General features: G+C 39.2%; 5 protein-coding genes across 5 annotated transcripts; 4 read left to right on the top strand and 1 right to left on the bottom strand.

The window, feature by feature from the left end:
• Nucleotides 1-1,023: 1,023 nt before the first annotated feature.
• On the top strand, nucleotides 1,024-3,004 carry LOC111796199 (L-ascorbate oxidase homolog). Its single transcript, XM_023678943.2, has 2 exons — nucleotides 1,024-2,490; nucleotides 2,581-3,004. The coding sequence occupies exons 1-2, from the start codon at nucleotides 1,127-1,129 to the stop codon at nucleotides 2,879-2,881; spliced, it is 1,665 nt and encodes a 554-aa protein (XP_023534711.2). The 5' UTR covers nucleotides 1,024-1,126; the 3' UTR covers nucleotides 2,882-3,004.
• Nucleotides 3,005-4,990: 1,986 nt separating this feature from the next.
• On the bottom strand, nucleotides 4,991-6,964 carry LOC111796200 (L-ascorbate oxidase homolog). The gene is made up of 2 exons (XM_023678944.2): nucleotides 5,505-6,964; nucleotides 4,991-5,414 (listed from the first exon to the last, which is right to left on the bottom strand). The coding sequence occupies exons 1-2, from the start codon at nucleotides 6,866-6,868 to the stop codon at nucleotides 5,114-5,116; spliced, it is 1,665 nt and encodes a 554-aa protein (XP_023534712.2). The 5' UTR covers nucleotides 6,869-6,964; the 3' UTR covers nucleotides 4,991-5,113.
• A 1,211-nt stretch (nucleotides 6,965-8,175) lies between these two features.
• Nucleotides 8,176-12,380, top strand: LOC111796203 (NPL4-like protein B). The gene is made up of 2 exons (XM_023678946.2): nucleotides 8,176-9,432; nucleotides 11,860-12,380. Exons 1-2 carry the CDS (start codon nucleotides 8,452-8,454, stop codon nucleotides 12,112-12,114), a joined length of 1,236 nt encoding a protein of 411 aa, XP_023534714.2. The 5' UTR covers nucleotides 8,176-8,451; the 3' UTR covers nucleotides 12,115-12,380.
• Nucleotides 12,381-13,390: 1,010 nt separating this feature from the next.
• On the top strand, nucleotides 13,391-20,405 carry LOC111796202 (Peptidase M50 family protein). The gene is made up of 10 exons (XM_023678945.2): nucleotides 13,391-13,631; nucleotides 13,817-13,883; nucleotides 15,247-15,351; nucleotides 15,465-15,568; nucleotides 15,761-15,908; nucleotides 16,047-16,127; nucleotides 16,228-16,698; nucleotides 16,821-17,120; nucleotides 18,427-18,593; nucleotides 19,842-20,405. The coding sequence occupies exons 1-9, from the start codon at nucleotides 13,444-13,446 to the stop codon at nucleotides 18,589-18,591; spliced, it is 1,629 nt and encodes a 542-aa protein (XP_023534713.2). The 5' UTR covers nucleotides 13,391-13,443; the 3' UTR covers nucleotides 18,592-18,593; nucleotides 19,842-20,405.
• A 1,020-nt stretch (nucleotides 20,406-21,425) lies between these two features.
• LOC111795506 (protein RESPONSE TO LOW SULFUR 2) lies at nucleotides 21,426-21,992 on the top strand. Its single transcript, XM_023677972.2, has one exon. It carries the CDS (start codon nucleotides 21,479-21,481, stop codon nucleotides 21,806-21,808), a length of 330 nt encoding a protein of 109 aa, XP_023533740.2. The 5' UTR covers nucleotides 21,426-21,478; the 3' UTR covers nucleotides 21,809-21,992.
• The last annotated feature ends 136 nt before the right edge of the window (nucleotides 21,993-22,128 follow it).

A 22,128-nucleotide genomic window follows, 5' to 3' on the forward strand; every position in this document is an offset into this window, starting at 1 on the left:
ACGACCAAGAAACACTTAATTCTCTTTCTGGGTAGGTCTTCACGACCAAGAAACACTTAATTCTCTTTCTGGGTAGGTCTTGAAAGGAGAAGGAAGGCTCGAACTATCCTTTGAAGACACAGTTGAGAAGTAACATGCATATCACCTAACTTAAAAAAAGATCCCTAATATCACCTAATATTTAAAAACAATGGAGTAAATATCACCCAATATATATTTAATTACATTGAATATCACATTTTCATATTAAGAATAGAAACATTTTTCTCTCCAAAATATTAATTATAAAATTTAGAGGTTACATATGACTCATGTTTCCAACCATCAAGTCCCAAAATGGTAGATATATTGAATTAACTAAAAAAAAAAAAATATTCACAATTCATATAGGATCATTTCTTAAAATATTAACTTTTTTTAATTAACAAATTTACCGGATATTAAGTATTTTGTAGTTAAGTATTATATAAATGAAATTATTTGAAACAATTACAAAATAAGCTATGTCAATACCAGTCACACTATTTTATCCTTATATTATAAACCATTATTGTTTGAATATAATATATACAATAACAAATTATTTTATTAGTAAATGAGAAAATACTCGTTTACAAAATAAATAAATAAATAAATAAAACTGGTTAAAATTTTAATTAGACAAAATCTAGATTTCTTCTTGACAACAACCTCAAGATTTAGATTAAAAATTCAAATACATATAGTTTAAAATTAACATCTCTCATTCCAAAATAGTATACTCAAATCACATAAATTATTTCAATTTTTTTTATTTTATTCCAAACGAATCTTTAAATTAAATTAAATTAATATTAATTAAAATTGAAGCGATGAATTTAGGAGGAGAAACTAAATTGGGAAGGAATCAGTTAGGCAATAAGTAAGAGAAGTGGTAGAAAGGAGAGGCGGAGAAGGAAGGAAGGCACCAAAATAGGAGAGCGTTAGAGGGAAAGAGGGTGAGGGAATGGGTATTTAAACAGAGCATTGCAAGGGTTAAGCCATCAGGGAAGAAGTTCCAACACAAATAAAAACATTAACAATAAAAAAAAAAAACATCAAAAAACACACATCAATATCAAGTTCCAAACCAAAGGGAAGAACCAATATGGGTTCTGGGTTGTTCTTGTTTGCCCTCCTGCTCTGCCTCTCCGCTGCATCCCTCTGGACTGTCCGCGCCGAAGACCCTTACCTCTTCTTCACTTGGAAGGTCACCTACGGCACCATCTCTCCGCTTGGCGTCCCCCAGCAAGGCATCCTCATCAACGGCGAGTTCCCCGGCCCTAACATCAACTCCACCACCAACAACAACGTCGTCGTCAACATCTTCAACCACCTCGACGAGCCCTTCCTCATTCATTGGAGCGGCATCCAACACAGGAAGAATTGCTGGCAAGACGGCCTCCCCGGGACCACCTGCCCCATCCCTGTTGGCACCAATTTCACCTACCATTTCCAAGTCAAGGATCAAATCGGCAGCTTCTTCTACTACCCTTCCACTGCCATGCACCGAGCCGCCGGTGGCTTCGGCGGCCTCCGCATCAACAGCCGTCTACTCATCCCCGTCCCTTATGCCGACCCTGAAGACGACTACACCGTCCTCATTGGCGATTGGTATACCAAGAGCCACACTGCTCTGAGGCAACTCTTGGACAGCGGCCGCACCCTGGCTAGACCCGACGGCATCCTCATCAACGGCAAGAACGCAAAGGGCGATGGCAGTGACGAGCCACTCTTCACCATGAAGCCCGAGAAGACCTACAAGTACAGAATCTGCAATGTGGGGCTTAGGACATCGCTTAACTTCAGAATCCAAAACCATCCCATGAAGCTTGTTGAGATGGAAGGCTCTCACGTGGTCCAAAACGATTACCAATCCCTCGACGTCCATGTGGGGCAATGCTTCTCTGTTTTGGTCACTGCCAATCAAGAGCCCAGAGACTATTACATGGTGGCATCCACTCGGTTCATGAAGACCATTCACATGAGCAAAGCCATTATTCGATACACCAATGGCAAAGGTCCTGCTTCTTCTGATCTTCCAGAGGCACCCATGGGTTGGGCTTGGTCCCTCAATCAGTTCCGCACCTTCCGATGGAACCTCACTGCCAGTGCTGCTAGGCCTAACCCCCAAGGCTCCTTCCGCTATGGTTCCATCAACATTACTCGCACCATCAAGCTCGTCAATTCCTTCGGTAACGTCGACGGTAAGCTACGATATGCCATCAACGGCGTCTCTCATGTCGAAACCGAAACTCCATTGAAGCTTGCAGAATACTTCAAAGTCCCTGAGAAGGTGTTCAAGTACGACACGATTACCGACGAGGGATTACCAGAAGGTTCATCCACCATCACTGTGGCTCCTAATGTTCTGAATGCAACCTACCGCAACTTCGTAGAGATCATTTTTGAGAACCATGAGAAGAGGCTCCAGTCGTGGCATTTGAATGGCTACTCCTTCTTTGCCGTAGCGTAAGTATTAGTAATGCAATTGTTTCGTTCCCCCAATGAGTTATAGCATATATGGGTATTGATTGTTGTGTTGTTTAATGTGGTTTACAGCATCGAGCCAGGGAAATGGTCTCCAGAGAAGCGAGCCAACTACAATCTTCTTGATGCGGTGAGCAGGCACACCATCCAAGTATTTCCCAAGTCATGGGCGGCCATTCTCCTGACATTCGACAACTGTGGAATGTGGAACTTGAGGTCTGAGCTGACAGAAAACCGTTACTTGGGGCAACAACTGTATGTCAGTGTCCTTTCCCCAGCACTGTCGCTCCGAGATGAGTACAACATTCCAGACCGCACTTTGCTATGTGGAGTGGTGAAGGGCATGCCATTACCCAAACCATATACCATTTGAGATCATTCATCCACCATTTTCTTCCTCGATCCAAATGAGATTCTTTTTTATTTATTTATTTATTTATTTTATTTTTAATGTATGATTCTTCCATTTAAAAAAATAAAAGAATTTATTCTTATATGATTATCTCTCCAATTTTATTCTATATAGTATCGTGATAATATGGAATCTACTTTATTCTATATAGGATGGAATCTACTTTATATTTTAAAAATAATTAAAAATTATTATTTTAGATTAAATACAATGCCATCCCATCAAAAAATATTCACGAATTTATTATTATGAACTGTTCTTGAGAGTTTTTACATAAATCATATATTTTGATTTTTTTTTAACAAAAATATTAATAATAGTGGAGGGAATTGTAATGAGCCGGAAAAAAATTTAAAAAACCAGCGGACTTGTGATTGTGTGGCACTTACTTCAGTTGAGTCAATTCGTGCACTTACATTATCGTGTAGAGAAATTTAGAAAACAAGTGCAAAAGTTTTAGAAAATAGGTGTAGAGAGATTCTGGTGAACAGTCATACACCCCCGTATTGACCCGATATGAAATGGTAGAGGCCTATCTAAGATGAAAGCATGAAAAAGGGGTTTGGAACGGGCATGCAACCATAGGCAACACGCCTTGGACAAACATGACCGTGACATCCTCCCCCACTCAATTGGTTGACGTCTTTGTCAACCGACTCGAACAAGCAAGACTGGGACATCTGTTACGCGGCCATAAGCAACATGCTTTGGACAAGCATGACCGTGACATCCTCCCTGTCAACCAACTCATACATCAATTGGTTGACGTCTTTGTCAACCGACTCGAACAAGCAAGACTGGGACATCTGTTACGCGGCCATAAGCAACATGCTTTGGACAAGCATGACCGTGACATCCTCCCTGTCAACCAACTCATACAAGCATGACCGTGACATCCTCCCCCGGTCAATTGGTTGGTCTCTGTCAACCGACTCTTTGTAACTCTGTGTTGTAGGCTGAGGTTGACTTTTAGGTCTCTTCAATGTGTTTCCAGTTGATTTCAGTGGTGTGGAGTCTCGTCAAATCTGTAAGGAGCTGTTAAAAACTGCTTCTTGGTTCGTTGGCTCTCAGCGTCTCCTCCGTTAAAGTTTCTCCTACATCTTTTGCTTCGGGATTCTTCTTCTTTGTGTGAGGTCGTGTCACCTCTCTATGCTTAACGTCTTTTATTTCTCCTACATCTTTTGCTTCGGGATTCTTCTTCTTTGTGTGAGGTCGTGTCACCTCTCTATGCTTAACGTCTTTTACTTCGGAAGAGTAGCGTTTCATGTTACTGACGTGGGCAACAGGGCTAGTCTGTATCCATGGGAGCAAATGGATCTTATACGACGGCTTTTCGATCTTGTGAATAACTTCGCCTGGTCCATAGTATTTTTTCACCGATCTTCGACTCTTGTTGCTTTGATCTCGAAGTTGATCTGACCTCAATTTGATCAGCACTCTCTCCTTGAAACTATTGTGGTCGACGCTTTCGACCGACCCTTCTCTTTCTCTGTCTTGACAGTACTTTTACGTGACCATGTGTTGTTTCTGAGGTTTGTCTCTGTCTCCCTCCATTAGCGGTAGTGTTGGCTTGGTGTCTCTCTCTAACTCTTGGGTGATCACTAACTGTGGCAGTGTGTAAGTTCATCACGGCTTAGATCCTGCCTCAACTGCAGTGCTACATCTTTTTCACCCTTCCTCAACTGCAGTGCTGACATCTTTTTCACCCTTCCTGGTTGGTGGGTGTTTGTCTAGATAATCGGTGGGGATGACTTTGTGTTCTAGTAGGAAGTCCATCACGTCCCCTAACACGATGTCGAAGTCATGACTATCACAAAGTTGGTTTGTCCCGTCCAAGTCCCCAGTGTGATCATAAAGTCAGAAATCCATTAATTACGGATGACTATCCAAGTCCCCAGTGTGATCCAAATGGATGACTATCACAAAGTCATCCATCTATTAGAAAAATTTTCATATTTCATTCCATTTTTAATCCACAATACATTAAAATCGTATATAGTAAGAAATCCATTAATTACGGATCATAAAATTGTATATAGTAATAAATAAATCAAATTGGAGAGATAATCATATAAGAATAAATTCTTTTATTTTTTTAAATGGAAGAATCATACATTAAAAATAAAATAAATAAATAAATAAATAAAAAAGAATCTCATTTGGATCGAGGAAGAAAATGGTGGATGAATGATCTCAAATGGTATATGGTTTGGGTAATGGCATGCCCTTCACCACTCCACATAGCAAAGTGCGGTCTGGAATGTTGTACTCATCTCGGAGCGACAGTGCTGGGGAAAGGACACTGACATACAGTTGTTGCCCCAAGTAACGGTTTTCTGTCAGCTCAGACCTCAAGTTCCACATTCCACAGTTGTCGAATGTCAGGAGAATGGCCGCCCATGACTTGGGAAATACTTGGATGGTGTGCCTGCTCACCGCATCAAGAAGATTGTAGTTGGCTCGCTTCTCTGGAGACCATTTCCCTGGCTCGATGCTGTAAACCACATTAAACAACACAACAATCAATACCCATATATGCTATAACTCATTGGGGGAACGAAACAATTGCATTACTAATACTTACGCTACGGCAAAGAAGGAGTAGCCATTCAAATGCCACGACTGGAGCCTCTTCTCATGGTTCTCAAAAATGATCTCTACGAAGTTGCGGTAGGTTGCATTCAGAACATTAGGAGCCACAGTGATGGTGGATGAACCTTCTGGTAATCCCTCGTCGGTAATCGTGTCGTACTTGAACACCTTCTCAGGGACTTTGAAGTATTCTGCAAGCTTCAATGGAGTTTCGGTTTCGACATGAGAGACGCCGTTGATGGCATATCGTAGCTTACCGTCGACGTTACCGAAGGAATTGACGAGCTTGATGGTGCGAGTAATGTTGATGGAACCATAGCGGAAGGAGCCTTGGGGGTTAGGCCTAGCAGCACTGGCAGTGAGGTTCCATCGGAAGGTGCGGAACTGATTGAGGGACCAAGCCCAACCCATGGGTGCCTCTGGAAGATCAGAAGAAGCAGGACCTTTGCCATTGGTGTATCGAATAATGGCTTTGCTCATGTGAATGGTCTTCATGAACCGAGTGGATGCCACCATGTAATAGTCTCTGGGCTCTTGATTGGCAGTGACCAAAACAGAGAAGCATTGCCCCACATGGACGTCGAGGGATTGGTAATCGTTTTGGACCACGTGAGAGCCTTCCATCTCAACAAGCTTCATGGGATGGTTTTGGATTCTGAAGTTAAGCGATGTCCTAAGCCCCACGTTGCAGATTCTGTACTTGTAGGTCTTCTCGGGCTTCATGGTGAAGAGTGGCTCGTCACTGCCATCGCCCTTTGCGTTCTTGCCGTTGATGAGGATGCCGTCGGGTCTAGCCAGGGTGCGGCCGCTGTCCAAGAGTTGCCTCAGAGCGGTGTGGCTCTTGGTATACCAATCGCCAATGAGGACGGTGTAGTCGTCTTCAGGGTCGGCATAAGGGACGGGGATGAGTAGACGGCTGTTGATGCGGAGGCCGCCGAAGCCACCGGCGGCTCGGTGCATGGCAGTGGAAGGGTAGTAGAAGAAGCTGCCGATTTGATCCTTGACTTGGAAATGGTAGGTGAAATTGGTGCCAACAGGGATGGGGCAGGTGGTCCCGGGGAGGCCGTCTTGCCAGCAATTCTTCCTGTGTTGGATGCCGCTCCAATGAATGAGGAAGGGCTCGTCGAGGTGGTTGAAGATGTTGACGACGACGTTGTTGTTGGTGGTGGAGTTGATGTTAGGGCCGGGGAACTCGCCGTTGATGAGGATGCCTTGCTGGGGAACGCCAAGCGGAGAGATGGTGCCGTAGGTGACCTTCCAAGTGAAGAAGAGGTAAGGGTCTTCGGCGCGGACAGTCCAGAGGGATGCAGCGGAGAGGCAGAGCAGGAGGGCAAACAAGAACAACCCAGAACCCATATTGGTTCTTCCCTTTGGTTTGGAACTTGATATTGATGTGTGTTTTTTGATGTTTTTTTTTTTTATTGTTAATGTTTTTATTTGTGTTGGAACTTCTTCCCTGATGGCTTAACCCTTGCAATGCTCTGTTTAAATACCCATTCCCTCACCCTCTTTCCCTCTAACGCTCTCCTAATTTGGTGCCTTCCTTCCTTCTCCGCCTCTCCTTTCTACCACTTCTCTTACTTATTGCCTAACTGATTCCTTCCCAATTTAGTTTCTCCTCCTAAATTCATCGCTTTAATTTTAATTTATTTTAATTTAGTGGAAATTAATTTCATAAGTTTTTTTTATATTTATTTAGGAAAATGTTTGTGACAGTATATAATATATTTAATATATGATCGTTTGACATATAGAAATCATGGTTTAGTTAAATATATGCAAAATATTACTTTTATGTTTATTGTGACATATATTTCTAAGTAGACGGATATTGTATTTCATTTATGTTTATCATATATGATAATACATCATGGAGTCTGACATGGAGTAGATAATGTTACATAATTAAGGTTACATGACACGTGTTATTCATGTATCAATCAATTTTAATTAACCTAACTCGTAACCATTTTAACTTAAGCTTACTTATAGTTTTGGCTTAAGTTCATGTCTTTCAGCTTTCTTTAGTTGATCATCTCTTAAAATTCTGCCTTAATGTGTCCAATTCACTTTTATCGATTAAAAAGGACTCTAGGATCATCCAAAATGGTGAAATGGATACAGAAATGCAAAACTAAGTCGTTGAAAAGCTGTTGAGCCAATCCGAACCAGGGAGATTCGACTAAGTGAGCCACTCATGCACCTCGATTCGAGCTAACCCAAGGATAGGAAAATGGATTGGATCATGCCTAAAGGGTTAGATCGTGCACTCTCAAATTAGACCTTTAAATTTATGTTTAGACGGTAATTTTTTATATATTTCTGGTAAGTCATTCAATTATCAATTTTGTATCTAATAAATTTTTAAAATTTAAAATTATTAAATATATTTTAAATCTTTTTAAAAATGAAATTATCTATTCTATATAAATTTGTATTTTAAAGTGAGGTTTTTTTTTTTTTTTTTTTTTTTTTTTTTTTTTTAAATTTTAAAATTAAAAAAAAGGAAATTCTTAAACCTCCCCTAATATGAAATCTGAAGCCCTAAACCACGAATCAAAAAAATCCAAACTTTGAAACAAGAAAATCATAAACCCTAAATATTAGATTTTTCTTAAAATCAGAAATTTACATCACAGGATTTTCAAAAGCCCAAACAATTAAACTGGCGCATTAAAAGAAAAGGGGTTAATGATTTAGCGCAAAGCAGCAAATTAGGAAATTGTTTATTCCCGATTCCCAATCCGTCGCGGAATTCTTCCGCTTCGATATATAGATACAATCCAAGCCACCACGGTACCGATCGACTTCCGTTGATTCCGGCAGCGTTTTCTTAGACCCACCGCCGACTTGCAGCAGTTCTTCCTCAAATCTCTCTTTTCAACAACGATCAATCGCCTCCTAAAGAAATTCACACTAGAATTTCCGCCGGCAGCAATATGATGCTCAGAATTCGCAGCAGAGATGGCCTGGAGCGTGTCGCTGTAGAGAGTCCGCACATTACGATCGCTCAACTCAAAGCGATTATTCAATCTCAGCTCAAAATTCCAATCCACAACCAAACCCTCTCCACTAACCAAAATATTCTGTTGGCTAATGCTCATGGCGATCGTTCGAAATTCATGGACATGTCTAATCCTAATACCCTCCTTTCCGCACTCAATCTCTCTCATGGCTCTATTGTGTATCTTGCTTATGAGGGTGAGCGTACTGTTGCCGGACCTTCCATCCATCCCGCTGGATCTTTTGGCCGTAAAATGACTATGGATGATCTAATCGCTAGGCAGATGCGGATCACCCGTCAAGAAAATCCCCACTGTGAATTGGTTTCGTTCGATAGGGATTGCGCGAATGCTTTCCAGCATTATGTTAATGAAACGCTAGCCTTCGCCGTCAAACGTGGGGGATTTATGTACGGAACGGTGTCGACGGAAGGCAAGGTCGAGGTAGATTTCATATATGAGCCGCCACAGCAAGGGACTGAGGATAATTTACTGTTCTTCCGAGATCAAGATGAGGAAAGATTGGTGGAAGCGATTGCTGTTGGTTTGGGGATGAGGAAAGTTGGGTTTATATTCACGCAGACAATTAGTCGGGAGAGGAAGGACTACACCTTATCCAACAGGGAAGTACTTCAGGCAGCTGAGTTTCACTCCGAGAGCGGGTTGAAGGAGTGGGTGACAGCAGTTGTGAAGCTGGAGGTGAACGAAGATGGGGGTGCTGATGTTCATTTTGAGGCTTTTCAAATGAGTGATGTGTGTATTAAATTGTTCAAGGAAGGTTGGTTTGAGACGGATATTCAAGAGGATTTTGATCCTAAGCTATCCAAGATGAAGAAGGACGTTGTTGTTGGTGTCAAAGACACTAGAGATGTTGACAATGATTTCTTCCTGGTGGTGGTAAAGATTTTCGACCATCAGGTTCGTGATCCCTTTAATTTTACTTATTAGATTACTTGATTCCTCTGCTGCTGCGTTGAATTGGGTGTGTTTTTGTCTTCATAATAACCAAAAACATGTTTCTTTTGAATGAATGTGATAAGATTTAGCTTCTTGAGTTCATAGAATTCTTGGATTTCTATGATTTGCTTGTATTTTGGTTCCTTGGAATTGCCTTAGGTTAGTTGATTAATTCATGTTAAAGGGGAAACTTAGAGCAAAGAGTTTAGTTTCTAGGGACAGGTTAGGCAGGGATATCCGTTATCCCTTTTCTTTTCCTGGCTGCTGTTGATGTCCGGACCAAATCAGTGTCAACGATAATAGATTAGGGTCATATCGAGGGGTTCCATGTGGGGAGGTAAAGAATTCGCCTCTCTCATTTTTAGTTTGTTGTTAATAGAACCAATTTTTCTCGGTTAGGGAGACCGCTCTGGTTAGCCTTAACATATTCGTATCTGTTTGTGAAATCATATTTGGTCTTAATTAGAGATAAGAGTTTTGTGATTGGTAACAATTGCGAACCTGTGATCTGTTGTAAGCTGGCTGGCTGGATGGATGGCCGTCTATATTGGGTGTGAAGTAAAGTGACTTCCTACTACATATAGTTAGTGTAACGGTCGAAGCCCATTGCTAGCAGATATTGTTCTCTTTGGATTTTCCCTTCCGGGCTTTCCCTCAAGGTTTTAAAACGTGTCTAATTGGGACCGTTACAGTTAGTGCTTTCCCTTGGTCATACTTCCAAAATCATTTGTTGTTAGCTTGGCTCCTTTTGGGGGTTGGTTTTTTGTATTCCCCTTGTTTCCTTCCATTTATTCTAAATGAAAGCCTTGTTTCTTTTTCCTTTCCCCCTAAAAAACATTTATTGTTTTGGAATCTAGTTGTGGAAAATATCAAAAAATGTCTCTCCTTTTAGAGTTCTCTCCAAGGGTGGAAATACAACAAACTAAACAGTAAGTAATAGGGAGGAGAAGAAGATCATGAGGGACTTTTGTAGGAGGGTGTTGATGAGGGTGGGAGGTTGTCTCAAAGCCTATTGATTTTGAGGCATAGGGTCATAGTGAGTATAATCCTCGTCTTCTCGAGTAAGCATGTGGGACTAAAGACACTTTTACGAACCCTCAAAATCTAGCTCGGTTGCCTACTTTGGAGCTTCCTTCTCAGGTTTTTCAAATTCACTGCTGGATGACTCAATTTTCCAATTTGGGAGAACTATTGTGTGGGGGATAGTCCCTTCCCTTTTCCTCATCTGAACCATCTTTCTTCTTTGAAGTTTGTGTCTGTGGCTTTTGTCTTCTTTTCTTCTGTGTAAATTGGTGCAATTCCAGTAGTGTAATTTTGACGTAAGCATTACATTCTCCATTGGTCGCCTTTTGTGTTGGGCTTCAAGGTCTCCATTTATGGATTTTTAATCCTTCGAAGGGATTTTATTGTAAATTTTTCTTCTTTCTCTGGTGTAATCCCCACCCCTCCAAGTTCTTTTCATTATCTTCGCTGTGGAAGGTTTGAATGCCCAAGAAGATCAATTCTTTGGCTTGGTGCTAGTCTTACATGGGTGTGGAAGGTTAGAATGCCCAAGAAGATCAATTCTTTGGCTTGGTGCTAGTCTTACATGGGTGTGGAAGGTTAGAATGCCCAAGAAGATCAATTCTTTGGCTTGGTGCTAGTCTTACATGGGTGTGGATTAGCAGGAGACGTTCTTTTATGTTGTTGGGGCTGTGTGGTGGATTATATCGGCTGTGTGATCCCACATTAGTTGGAGAGGGGAACGAAGTTGGATCCCGAAGGGGTGGATAGTGAGATCTCATATCGGTTGGAGAGGGGAACAAAACATTCTTTATAAGGGGGTGGAAACCTCTCCCTAGCAGACACGTTCTAAAAACCAAAAACCTTGAGGAGAAACTCGAAAGGAAAAGCCCAAAGAGGATAATATCTGCTAGCGGTAGACTTGGGCTGTTACATTTATCTTGTTTTATGACAAAGCGGTCAGTTTGCATATTTGATTTGAAATAGTTTTTTCTTTTAGACATTGAATTGATATTTGATGATGGAGGTCTTGTTTCTCCCGCGGTTTCAAGCAAAAAAAGAACCCCTCTTGCTTTATCAGCATTTTCATTTGGAAACTACATGGGTTCTTGTTCATGACTTCATAAACATGTCAGAGACCTTATTTTAGAAGCTACCCTAATATTATTTTCATGTGGTGTTGAATAAATTTTATTGTTCGTTCTTGGCATAATTTTAAATCTCCATATGAACACACTATTTGTCGATCGGCCTCGTGACAACCCTACTCTTTACTTGAACTGAGAGCTTTAAGTCCCATATGAACGCACTGTTTGTCGATCGGCCTTGTCACGACCCTACTCTTTGCTTGGACGTGCTTATGCTAATGAAATCGTTGTGATGCAGGGTCCACTTTCTACAACCTTTCCCATCGAAAACCGAAACGTTCCAGTGACAATGAAGGCATTGAAGAATCACCTAGACCGTTCGAAAGGGCTTACATTTGTGAAGCGAATTTCGGACTTTCATTTGCTGCTTTTACTGGCCAGGGTGTTAGACGTGAGCTCTGATGTTCCTGCGCTGGCGGAGTGCGTTCAGACGCAGACACCCGTTCCTGAAGGTTACAAAATACTGATCGAGTCTATGGCTAGTGCTGCTTGATGTTTAGTGTCGACTAAGACGACTGGTCTTAGAGGGCTGTGTGTTCTTATCGGCTAATATTGGATCTCTCTCTCTCAATTACTTTTCGTCAGCGTCTCTCTTGACAACTTAAGATTAGAGTTATATTTATAAGTATATTGTTATCTGCTAATGATGTTACTTATTAAGAAACTTTCAACTCCATGAAGATGTTTGCTCTTGGGTCCCAACGAAACATTTCTTATAAAAGTCGGAAAACTTGTCTCTTAGAGATGAGTTTTAAAATTGTGAGGTTTATAGCGATTATTTTAGGTCATTCTTGGTCAAGTTAGGCTGTCATGAGTCTTCTTTTGCTCTTTCAAAGCTATATCGGTTTGCCACTCATTAACCCTTGAACTTTTATTTCCTTCTTGATGTGTTTTTCACATGCTTGGAGAATTCTTTGAAGAGGTTGTCACAATATGGCTTGAAATTTATAATGTTGAATGTATGAGAGAGGCCAAATTACTTCAAAATATGTATCTAGTGGTTATTAGGGCATATGATGTGTCCATCTATCTTTCGATGAAACTTTATACGGTGTTATTTGCTTATTTGCACGTGAACAACAAATTAAAAATATGTGGAAAAACATTCACTCATATAGATGTCTCAGAGGTTATATACTGTGAGCGTCGTTACTCTCTTACTTGCTTATATAACGTCTCTTTCAAAAATCTCTTTCTGTCCTCGTTTTCTAAAACCATTCTCTTAAACCGAGGCTAGAGGCTCGAGCATACGTCGCTTGGCCGTAGGCGACGCAAAAACAAATTGACTTAGCTCAATGCCGCACAATCACAAGTCCGCTGGCATCAAGACTGCGATTGTGACCAGTGGTATCGGGAAACTTTCATTGTAATGTTATTCATACATCAATGACAAATTAATGCATATAAAGGCAATCACTCACATAAATGTCCTATTAATAAGTATTTCGCCTAACATGACTAAAAAAAATGTGAATTACCGTCGGAATCTATTCATTTTTTGTATCGTAAAAAAAATTGTTGACTTTTACCGACGCATGACTTTTCTCTTAATAGACTTTCCTTGTCATCATTTTCTTGATAAAAAGACTTGAATACCCGACTCTCAGAGATAGAACATGTATCAATTATGGTCGAACTATACTCACTTTAGTTTTAATAAAAAAAATCGGATGTAATTTAATTTAATTATTACTATTATTGTTAAATATATATATATATATATATATATATATATATATATATATATATATATATTTAATTTCATTATAGTATTTAAGGGTCGTCCGCCCTTCGACGGAAGGAAACTGGACATGCAGGCAGAATGTCAGGAAGATGGAGGCTCAGTAAGAGACCCAGGGCTGAGGCCGACGCTCACGCTCGCGTTCCTCCACTACTCCCTCTTAGCACGTCTCGCAAAGGTCTCTCAAATGCTGTTTCCTGCTGGTATTGTGATTGTAAGATCACCTCGTTCAACGAACCTATTTTCCATTTTGGACGAAGACATGCCAGGTTTCTCTTTCGATTTTCACTGTCTCTTGTAGTTTTGCTGTCCGTGGAGTACTTAATTTTTGTTTTTACTGTTTGTTCATCAGGATCATCGTCTTTTTTTTTTTTTTTTTTTTTTTTTTTGTTACTGACTAGGCTGATGCAAAATTGTTTGTTTATTTATTTTACATTTATGTGAATCGTTGCAGGGTTCTGAGAGCGTGGTTTTCGATCGGGATTGGTTTTTCTCTTGCTGCTCTTGCTGTTGTTACCACGGTATCAGTTGACGCTTTATATTTTGTTGTTTACTATCATTTTTTCAAATTTTCTTCTTGTTCTTCTTTTCCAATTTGTGTTTGTTTTTGTTTTAATCGACTTTCGAGGTGAGTTGAAATCAAGCCGTTCTCGTCTGAGTGTTTCCAAAACAACTGATGAATTTGAAACTCCAAAAGAAATAGAAATGGCTGGGCTCTAAAACTTGACCTTGTAAAACCTAATTGCTTAAGGGAATATTAGTGAGAGATAGGTCTTCTGTAAGGATATTGAACCACTTTATTACTGACTTTTTCTGAGATGAAGTATTGATCAATTTTTGGATGTTTTGTCTTATCATGATGAATTAGATTTTTTGTAACGCCTATTGCAACTTGATTGTCACACATCATCTATACTGGTGATAAGCAACTTTTTCTAATTCACTTTGAACTCTCTTGATCCATATGCCTTTACATATACCGTGAGAAAGCGCTCTGAACTTCTATACTGGCTTTTGGCAACCACATATTGATACTATTTTTGACTTCTTCATGTTTCAAGATTTTCCCGTACAAAATAACAATACCTTGAGGTGGATTTTCTATTTGTAAATTTTTTTGTTTGGCAAACCATCCATGGCAAGGTTAATACTTCGCATCGTGTTCAGAGGTTTTCACCCAATTTGATTGGGCCCAGTGTTGTATCCATTGTAGGGAAGTGGCTGAGGTTATAGATCATTTTTTTGGTCTTGTTAGTTCACTAGATTAGTGTGGAGCGACTCTTAACTTCAGCTTGGCCAAGTTGAGGAGCTGTCGTTCCATGTCGGAGGAGTTTTTTTTTCCATTCCCCCTTTCGTGAAAAAGGATGCTCGTTGTGGTTTGCTTGTCTTTGTATTTTTTGTTTCTTCGGGGGTTGAAAAATCTTCACCTGGGTGAAGTGTGGTCCCTTGTTTGATGTCACACCTCTCTTAATTGCCTTTTAGATCTTATTTTGCTTGATTGGAGGCACTTCTTAGATCAGTTGGGCTCTTTTTGAAGCATTCTTTGCCTTTTTTTTTTCTGGTATTTCCCATGCGTTCTTTCATTTTGTCTCAATGAAGGCATGACTTTTCATAAACATATATAAAAAAAAGTTCCAAGTTGATTCTTACAAGAATTTCCACTTTGGACTCTATTTTTATGGACAATATGATTTGAAATGGACTTCCTACATGGACAAACTAACACCTGAATTGGCTAGCAAACTAAGGGAAAACAATTACTGCAATAATTTCTATCATTACAGACTTGCGCAGTGGACTATATACTGTTGTTTTTCTTGGGAAGTAATTTTCTTTTCTTGTATTACTTCATGTTAATAACATGTTTAATTCTTTATTTTTCAGGTTCTCTTTCTGGAACTTGCCATAGCCATGCATATTTTTGGCAATAGCGATGTGCCTCATAGTCTTCCTATTTCCTATTCCTCATTATTTGGTCTTCCTCCGTTGGTTCGTATACAATTCCTTTCAATATTTCGTTCCATTATTATTTAAAGCGGATCTCATTCTTCAATTTATCCATGCCATACCTGCTCCTCATTACATTTTTTCTTCTTCACTAGATTTCCAGCTGTAATTTTGCCCCTGCTGATGCTGGATACATAATTATCTCTTCCTTAATATCTGTAGCTTTTCATGAATTTGGTCATGCTGCTGCTGTTGCAAGGTATGTTTCTTTCTACCTCCTCAGTTATAATATTTGAACGTTTTCAATTGATATTTGTTAAACGGTGATCATATGTAGTAATTTGTATCGGAAGCAGTACCTGGAAAATTAGATGATTATTATTTTAGATCTCAGAATGTAGTGGACTAGATTATCATTCCTCTCACTTTGGAAACTTTACGTAAATGGCAGTGAGGGCATAAAATTGGAGTATGTTGCTGTTTTTATTGCACTCCTTTTCCCAGGTGCCTTGGTGGCTTTCAATCATGATGTACTGCAGGATTCATCATGCTTCAATGCTCTGCGTATCTACTGTGCTGGTATTTGGCACAATGCAGTTGTAAGATCAAATCATGTTACTGGTGTGCTGTTGATTTTTGTTTAGTCTCCCATTCTAGTTCAGGATCTAGGTCTGACTATAATTGCTCAGTAGTTTCCTACTTAATAAGAGATATATCTGAATGTACTATCTCTCTAGCTTTCTGCAGCTTCTGGATTGATGTTATTCTGCCTGCCGCTGATTCTGTTTCCTCTTTACTTACGTGGCGAAAGTCCCATGGTACCTCAATATTTTATATTCACATGCATTTTATAAATTCACATGAAAAGATTTTAACCTTCTTTTTCCCCTCTTGACTGATTCCTGTGAACTGTAATAGGTTTTGGACGTTCCTTCTACTTCACCATTGTCTGGTTATTTATCCCATGGTCATCTGATTTTGTCATTGGATGGCATGCACATTCAAAATGTGGATGATTGGGTCAATCTATCAGCTCAAATAAGTGAATCAACATTTCAAAATGGAACCCTCTCCAGACTTGGTGAAAACGATCGAATGGCCAATGGCAGAAAGGGATACTGCGTTCCAAATTTTATGTTGAAAGAAAGCAATAAAGTTCAGTTCTCACATGATCAGTCAACTTGTTTTGGCGACCTTACTTCTTTTACATCTATTCCTTGTGTTAGTTCTACCGTTTTAGTTGATGGTGATGTGGATGATAGCCATTCTAACCGCAAAGAAGGCATATTTTGCTTGAATGTCAATGATGTTATTAAGCTTAATAAATGCATTAGTGGATGGGAAAAAGCCATAATCAATGATAGCACTAGCACCTGTATGTGTTCACAGGTATACCTGATCTTTGGTGAGCATTATGTAATTTTGCAAGTTCTCTGTCTAACTCTGAATAATTGGACCCATGCAATGGCTTTAGCTTATCACCTTTTTTTTGGAAAATTTTTAATCCACAGGATGAAACTTGCTTAAGTCCAGTCCAAATGCCTGGTTCGGTATGGGTCGAGATTACATATTTGAATCCCCATTCTTCAGACTGTTTCTATTCCAGAGAAAATCCACTCCCAAGTTCGAATTGTAGTGGAACTTTCATTTTTGTTGGTGACGTGGTTTCAATGGCGCACTCTATTCAGCTGACAATGTACCGGCCAAGATTAGATTTTCATTATGCTAGATATCTTCCAGATGTACTGGAAAGGATCTTCTTGTGCTTATTTCACGCCTCTCTTGCACTAGCTCTTCTCAACAGTTTGCCGGTATGTTTTAATGCTCTATTTTGCAAATTATTTTCAGATTTACTTCATGGGGATAACATCAAATAAAGTTTAGGGTTTAGTCTAGGTCTTCTAGTCTTGTGCATCGCAGGATTTTTGTAAGTATATCTGCAGTTATGAATTTTGGAAATTTTACGTATTGCTGATTAAGTAATGGTGGTAGAGCCGAAAGCCTTATTGCAGCATTTTTATTGATCTTTCAAAAAGCTGTATAAAGGTGGACCCCTAGATCGTGAGATAATGAACTTTAATTACAAGGGTGGTTATTCATATTAACCAAAGTAATCAACTAACCACCTAACTATAAATCAAGTAAAATTAAATATCTAAGCTAGATTACCAAGAGAGAATAATCAAACCAAACTACATCGATTCCCCCTACATGGAAAGAAAAAAAACTTGTTCTAGGTAATGCTAAAAATAGATGCTGAAGCTAACCTTTGTTTTAGGGTCTCAAAACTGTCTTGTTGATCTTTGTCCTAATGAAACCCTTTTTCTTTAGACATTCGGTTAAAGGTGATACTATGGTGCTGAAATTTTGAATAAACTTCATGTGAAAGGATGCAAGCCCCTGGAAACTTTTAATTCCTTGACATTTGAAAGTATTGGCCATTCATGATGGTCAACTTCTTTGCTAGTTCACATATTATAAAATCTAAAAAGACAGGTTTGACACTCCAAGAATACATCTTTGCAAGTTAATACACAAGGAGTTGGCTTTAAGAGTGGAGAGAACATGCTTCAAGTGAATAATGTGTTCTAGACTTGTGTTAAACGCCAAGATATCATGAAATATACAACCACAAATTTTCCAAAAAAGGTATGTAAATCTTTGTTCATAAGGCACATGAATGTACTAGGGGCATAAGTAAGTAAGTTTAAATGGCATTACAAGCCACTCAAACAATTTCTCATTAGTTTTAAAGTCGACCTTGCACCCTTCTCCCGGCCCTGAACAGATTTGGTGATATCCACTTTGAGGATCAATTTTAGATACCTCAAGCCTAAACCAACTAGTTCAATGCCTACCTTTAATCCTTTCCTACCCACCATATTTATAAAAATTACCTTAACAACCTCCCTAACTAATTACTCATTTACTCATGATACTCTAATACTATTCATAATTCTATTCCAGTAGCATTCATGTCAACGGTTAATTCTGGTGCATTTGATTTTAGAGCTGAATCATTAATTAAAGCGCATACAAAATAATTACTACGATGAGCAAAGATGAAGTAAATTATTGAACTCTTTTATGATTACTACTAGTTGTGTATTTTTGTAGGTATATTATTTGGATGGTGAATCTATTTTGGAGATAATTATTTTCCAGCTCACCTCAATGAGCCTGAGAAACAAGGAAAATGTTCTTCGAGCTTTTCTGATGGGAGGAACACTCATGTCGATCCTTTTACTGCTGAGGATTTTCTTCCATGTGTTCGTCAGCTGACGGTAACCTGTAACTGTGGTTTTTGTTTATCATTGAGCATAGTAGGTTGCTACGAATTTCCAATTGCATTGGTTTTGAATGAATTTTCATCGTTTGTAGATACAGCTTAGAAAATTTTGACCATGTCTAGGATTTTCCTTCTCTAGAAAGGATGGTGTCTCAAGGGTTGGGATATATGTTTATTTATGCTCATTAGCTTTTCTGTAATGAACATACCCTTAATATTTTGAAATTTAGTATTATTATTTGTTAAAGGAAAAATCTATTAACTCATAAAGATGTAGATAAAGAAGGATGTTAGATATGTTAGTTACTTACATAAGGTCTGCTTCAATTCCTATTTCATTTCTGATCACTAAGAATTACAAACACTTTTAGATAATTCGAGAAGTTACTCTCCAAATACAGCTTGTATTCTTCCGCCCTTCCCATCCGTTCTCAATGCATCAAATACAAGCCTCTATAACCATGGCTAACATCCAACTCCTCATTGCCTATCCAACCAATAGAAACAGAAGTAACTAACGGGGACAACTTCCTTACTCAGCTTGTGTGTTACCTTTACATATCTATAATGCATTTGGGCGAATGATAGACCCCTCAACTGTTGTGTATACTCGGAAGAAGGTTAGAATGGGGAATATCACTGATGTATATGCTAGGAGGGGTAAGAAGGAAAGTACGCCCCTGAGAAGCTGGTTATCCCTAATATGCAGGGGAGGGAATAGTGGTGAGGTAGTAGTGAAGTTAGTTATCTCTCGAATGACCTGTGCATTTTGTTCTGTTTTTCAACACCATTTTTGTCTATCTTTCAAACAATGATAGTAGCAAGATACTAACAACAGCCTAGATGTTACCTTATCAACTTGTGCAATACTATTGGGACGATCTACAATTAATTTAACAGAATAACCTGTTGCCATATTTGAATCGATCTCAGTGCGCCACATCTTGTTCAATATTTTAGGAAAAAGTCTACATACCTTAGAAAAAAGGCAAGAGTGCGTAGCGTGCATAGTGACATTGGAGATGAGCACATTTTGAAAGGGAATAATAGGTGGGCCATTTAAGGGAGTTAGTTAAGAATTATATAAGAAGTATTCTTCCCTTGCTTATTTCAACATGATACATTACATATCACTCTTACTATATCAATAATCATTTGTAAAATATTTGTATGTATGGATGTATTTATGTATATATATATATATATATATCTCAATATTAATTATAATATTAATTGGTATCAGGACTTGCTCCTATCCAAGTGGGAATAAAGCTGCCGTAGTAGCAAAATGAAAATCCTTGAAGGAGTTAACCAACTACTGAGAAACAAGAGGTGACAGGGCGAATGCTTACAAGACTGACAGGAAATGTGAATAAGAATTAGTAGGTAGGGTAGGGTAGGGTAGGTAAAGAGATGGGAGTATCCAAACAGAAGTGGCAAAAGGGTGGAGGGTTTTCCCTCATTTTCCTGTTGAGGAGGATCTCTTTACTATCGTTCTGGCTTTGTTCGTTGAAGAAGGATCACTGGAGTTCCATTTGGGACATTGGTGCTATTCCACTATTCTACAATGGTGCTATTCCACTAATCTCTAATCTTCATTTGTTCATCAACTCCTAATGAAAAGAGATTCGCCTTGAGGGCAAAGGTGAATCTCAGTGCTGGAGATCTGCTTGAGTTTGGCAAGCATCCAGTTAGTTTGGTTCAAAGTCATTCCATGCTTGTTTTTAAGCTGCCATCTGAATGATATTCTTAGTTCTTCCTGCATCTAATATTTTCATAACCAATATGAAAGTGTCTTGGTTCTAAACCTTTGTTGCCAATTTAATGTTTTGAGTTTAGGAAGTGTGTGTTTGTTTAGGGTATAAGTTTAGGAAGTTTATTTGCCATGCATGTTTAGATTTTTGAGTCGTATTGATGTAATAAATTTTACTGTATCCTAGGTTTAGTGGTGATTTAACATGGCATCATTTCGCGTCATCCTTTTCTTTGACGTGCAATTGGTTGAGGTCTTCTTTGCAGTCTTCTCCCTAGAGGGACGCGGCATGAGTCTTTTTTCACACCTCTTATATGGTTAAGAGTTGTTTTTGGTCCCAAAATGTTTAGTTATTGATGTACTTGTTGATCTGTTATTCGAGGTGAGCTCTAGTTTGCTAAGGTGTTAACCTTCAAGAGATGTGGTGCTCAACCTTAAGTTAGTACTTAATCAAGCGTAGTGTTGATGCAAGCTAGAGTTATATTACGTACCCTTAGGAAAGAATGACTTTTTACTACTCCTAGTCGAGCTCTTGTTCGTTCGTAAGCCCAATTTAGTTATATTACGTACCCTTAGGAAAGAATGATTTTTTACTACTCCTAGTCGAGCTCATGTTCGTTCGTAAGCCCAATTTACTTCACTAGCATGGGCATCTAGAGCGTAGACAGAACTTCTTTGATTGTGCCACGTGAAAATTTCAGTTTCGATCTCATAAACACTATAATTCTAAAAACAGTAACTATATATAATAGTTGGTAAAAAATTTATGAGATATTTTTATAAGTAGACAAAATATAAAAGATAAAATCTATAATAGAAGTAAGGGTGAGGCAATTGGCGTGCGTAGTTAGTTTGATTTATTAACCATTTTAAAAAAGTAGAATATGCGGAATCTTCTAAAGTGGAGAAAACGACTTCCATGAGCGAAGCATATAGGTAATGAATAATACAACCAGATAATGTCAAAACAAAACAAAACAAAAGAAGAAGAGAGGCTAGGAAAATTCGGGCAAGAAATGGAAGCGGATTCATTGAACCTGGACACCCCATTGATCGCCTTTAAGAGCACCAACAAACGTTCCCCAAATCGCACCACTCCAGAAAACCCAGAGCCATTTCGGGCCACAATGGGGATTCTGAAAACGATCAAGCAAGAAGTCGGATCCGATCTCGCCATCAGGCGGAGGAACGAGGAGCTCGAGAAGGAGCTTCAGGCGAGCCGCGAAAGAGAGCAGGTGATGCGGCAGCAGCTACAAAGAGCCTGCCAGAGGCTCAAGGTCGCCGAGGAGGCCGAAGAGAGGCTCTCCTCTCAACTCGGAGAACTCGAGGCGGAGGCGCTCACGCAGGCCCGCGATTACCACCACCAAATCGCGGCGTTGATGAACCAGCTCTCGCAGGCTCAGAAATTGCTGCAGATCCGACTGCAACAACCGCAACTCCAATCTGCCTCTGTCTAGATTTGCGTCTTCGAAGCAGTGATTGGTTTTGATCATCGAGATTTTTTTTTTTTTTTTTTTTTGGCTTGATGTTTTATTGAAGCGCCAATTTTAGTAGATATGTATGTGGTTTGATCCGCTGCTTGGCTTGTAAATCCAGAGATTTCTGTTCTTCCTCCTTGAATAAGAATTAGTCATTTTTAAATTTGGATGAATTTCAAATAAGCTAAATGCTCAAATTTCAATCAAATTAATCTGTTTATGATTCTTGAAATCACTTAAAATTGTGACATTGTTTAAGCTTTCAATTAATGTAATTATATGATATGTATTAATTTCAT

The sequence above is a fragment of the Cucurbita pepo genome, chromosome 5 (genome assembly GCF_057944985.1).
Source record: "Cucurbita pepo subsp. pepo isolate OVF chromosome 5, ASM5794498v1, whole genome shotgun sequence".
Taxonomy (NCBI): domain Eukaryota; kingdom Viridiplantae; phylum Streptophyta; class Magnoliopsida; order Cucurbitales; family Cucurbitaceae; genus Cucurbita; species Cucurbita pepo.

Excerpts from the sequence above, each read along its gene's own strand:
- LOC111796199 (XM_023678943.2), top strand. The coding sequence starts at position 1,127 with ATGGGTTCTGGGTTGTTCTTGTTTGCCCTCCTGCTCTGCCTCTCCGCT. Across the intron at positions 2,491-2,580 it reads TACTCCTTCTTTGCCGTAGC|CATCGAGCCAGGGAAATGGT; the intron begins GTAAGTATTAGT and ends TGTGGTTTACAG.
- LOC111796200 (XM_023678944.2), bottom strand. The coding sequence starts at position 6,868 with ATGGGTTCTGGGTTGTTCTTGTTTGCCCTCCTGCTCTGCCTCTCCGCT. Across the intron at positions 5,415-5,504 it reads TACTCCTTCTTTGCCGTAGC|CATCGAGCCAGGGAAATGGT; the intron begins GTAAGTATTAGT and ends TGTGGTTTACAG.
- LOC111796203 (XM_023678946.2), top strand. The coding sequence starts at position 8,452 with ATGATGCTCAGAATTCGCAGCAGAGATGGCCTGGAGCGTGTCGCTGTA. Across the intron at positions 9,433-11,859 it reads TAAAGATTTTCGACCATCAG|GGTCCACTTTCTACAACCTT; the intron begins GTTCGTGATCCC and ends GTTGTGATGCAG.
- LOC111796202 (XM_023678945.2), top strand. The coding sequence starts at position 13,444 with ATGTCAGGAAGATGGAGGCTCAGTAAGAGACCCAGGGCTGAGGCCGAC. Across the intron at positions 15,569-15,760 it reads CATGCTGCTGCTGTTGCAAG|TGAGGGCATAAAATTGGAGT; the intron begins GTATGTTTCTTT and ends CGTAAATGGCAG. Across the intron at positions 17,121-18,426 it reads CTCTTCTCAACAGTTTGCCG|GTATATTATTTGGATGGTGA; the intron begins GTATGTTTTAAT and ends GTATTTTTGTAG.
- LOC111795506 (XM_023677972.2), top strand. The coding sequence starts at position 21,479 with ATGGGGATTCTGAAAACGATCAAGCAAGAAGTCGGATCCGATCTCGCC.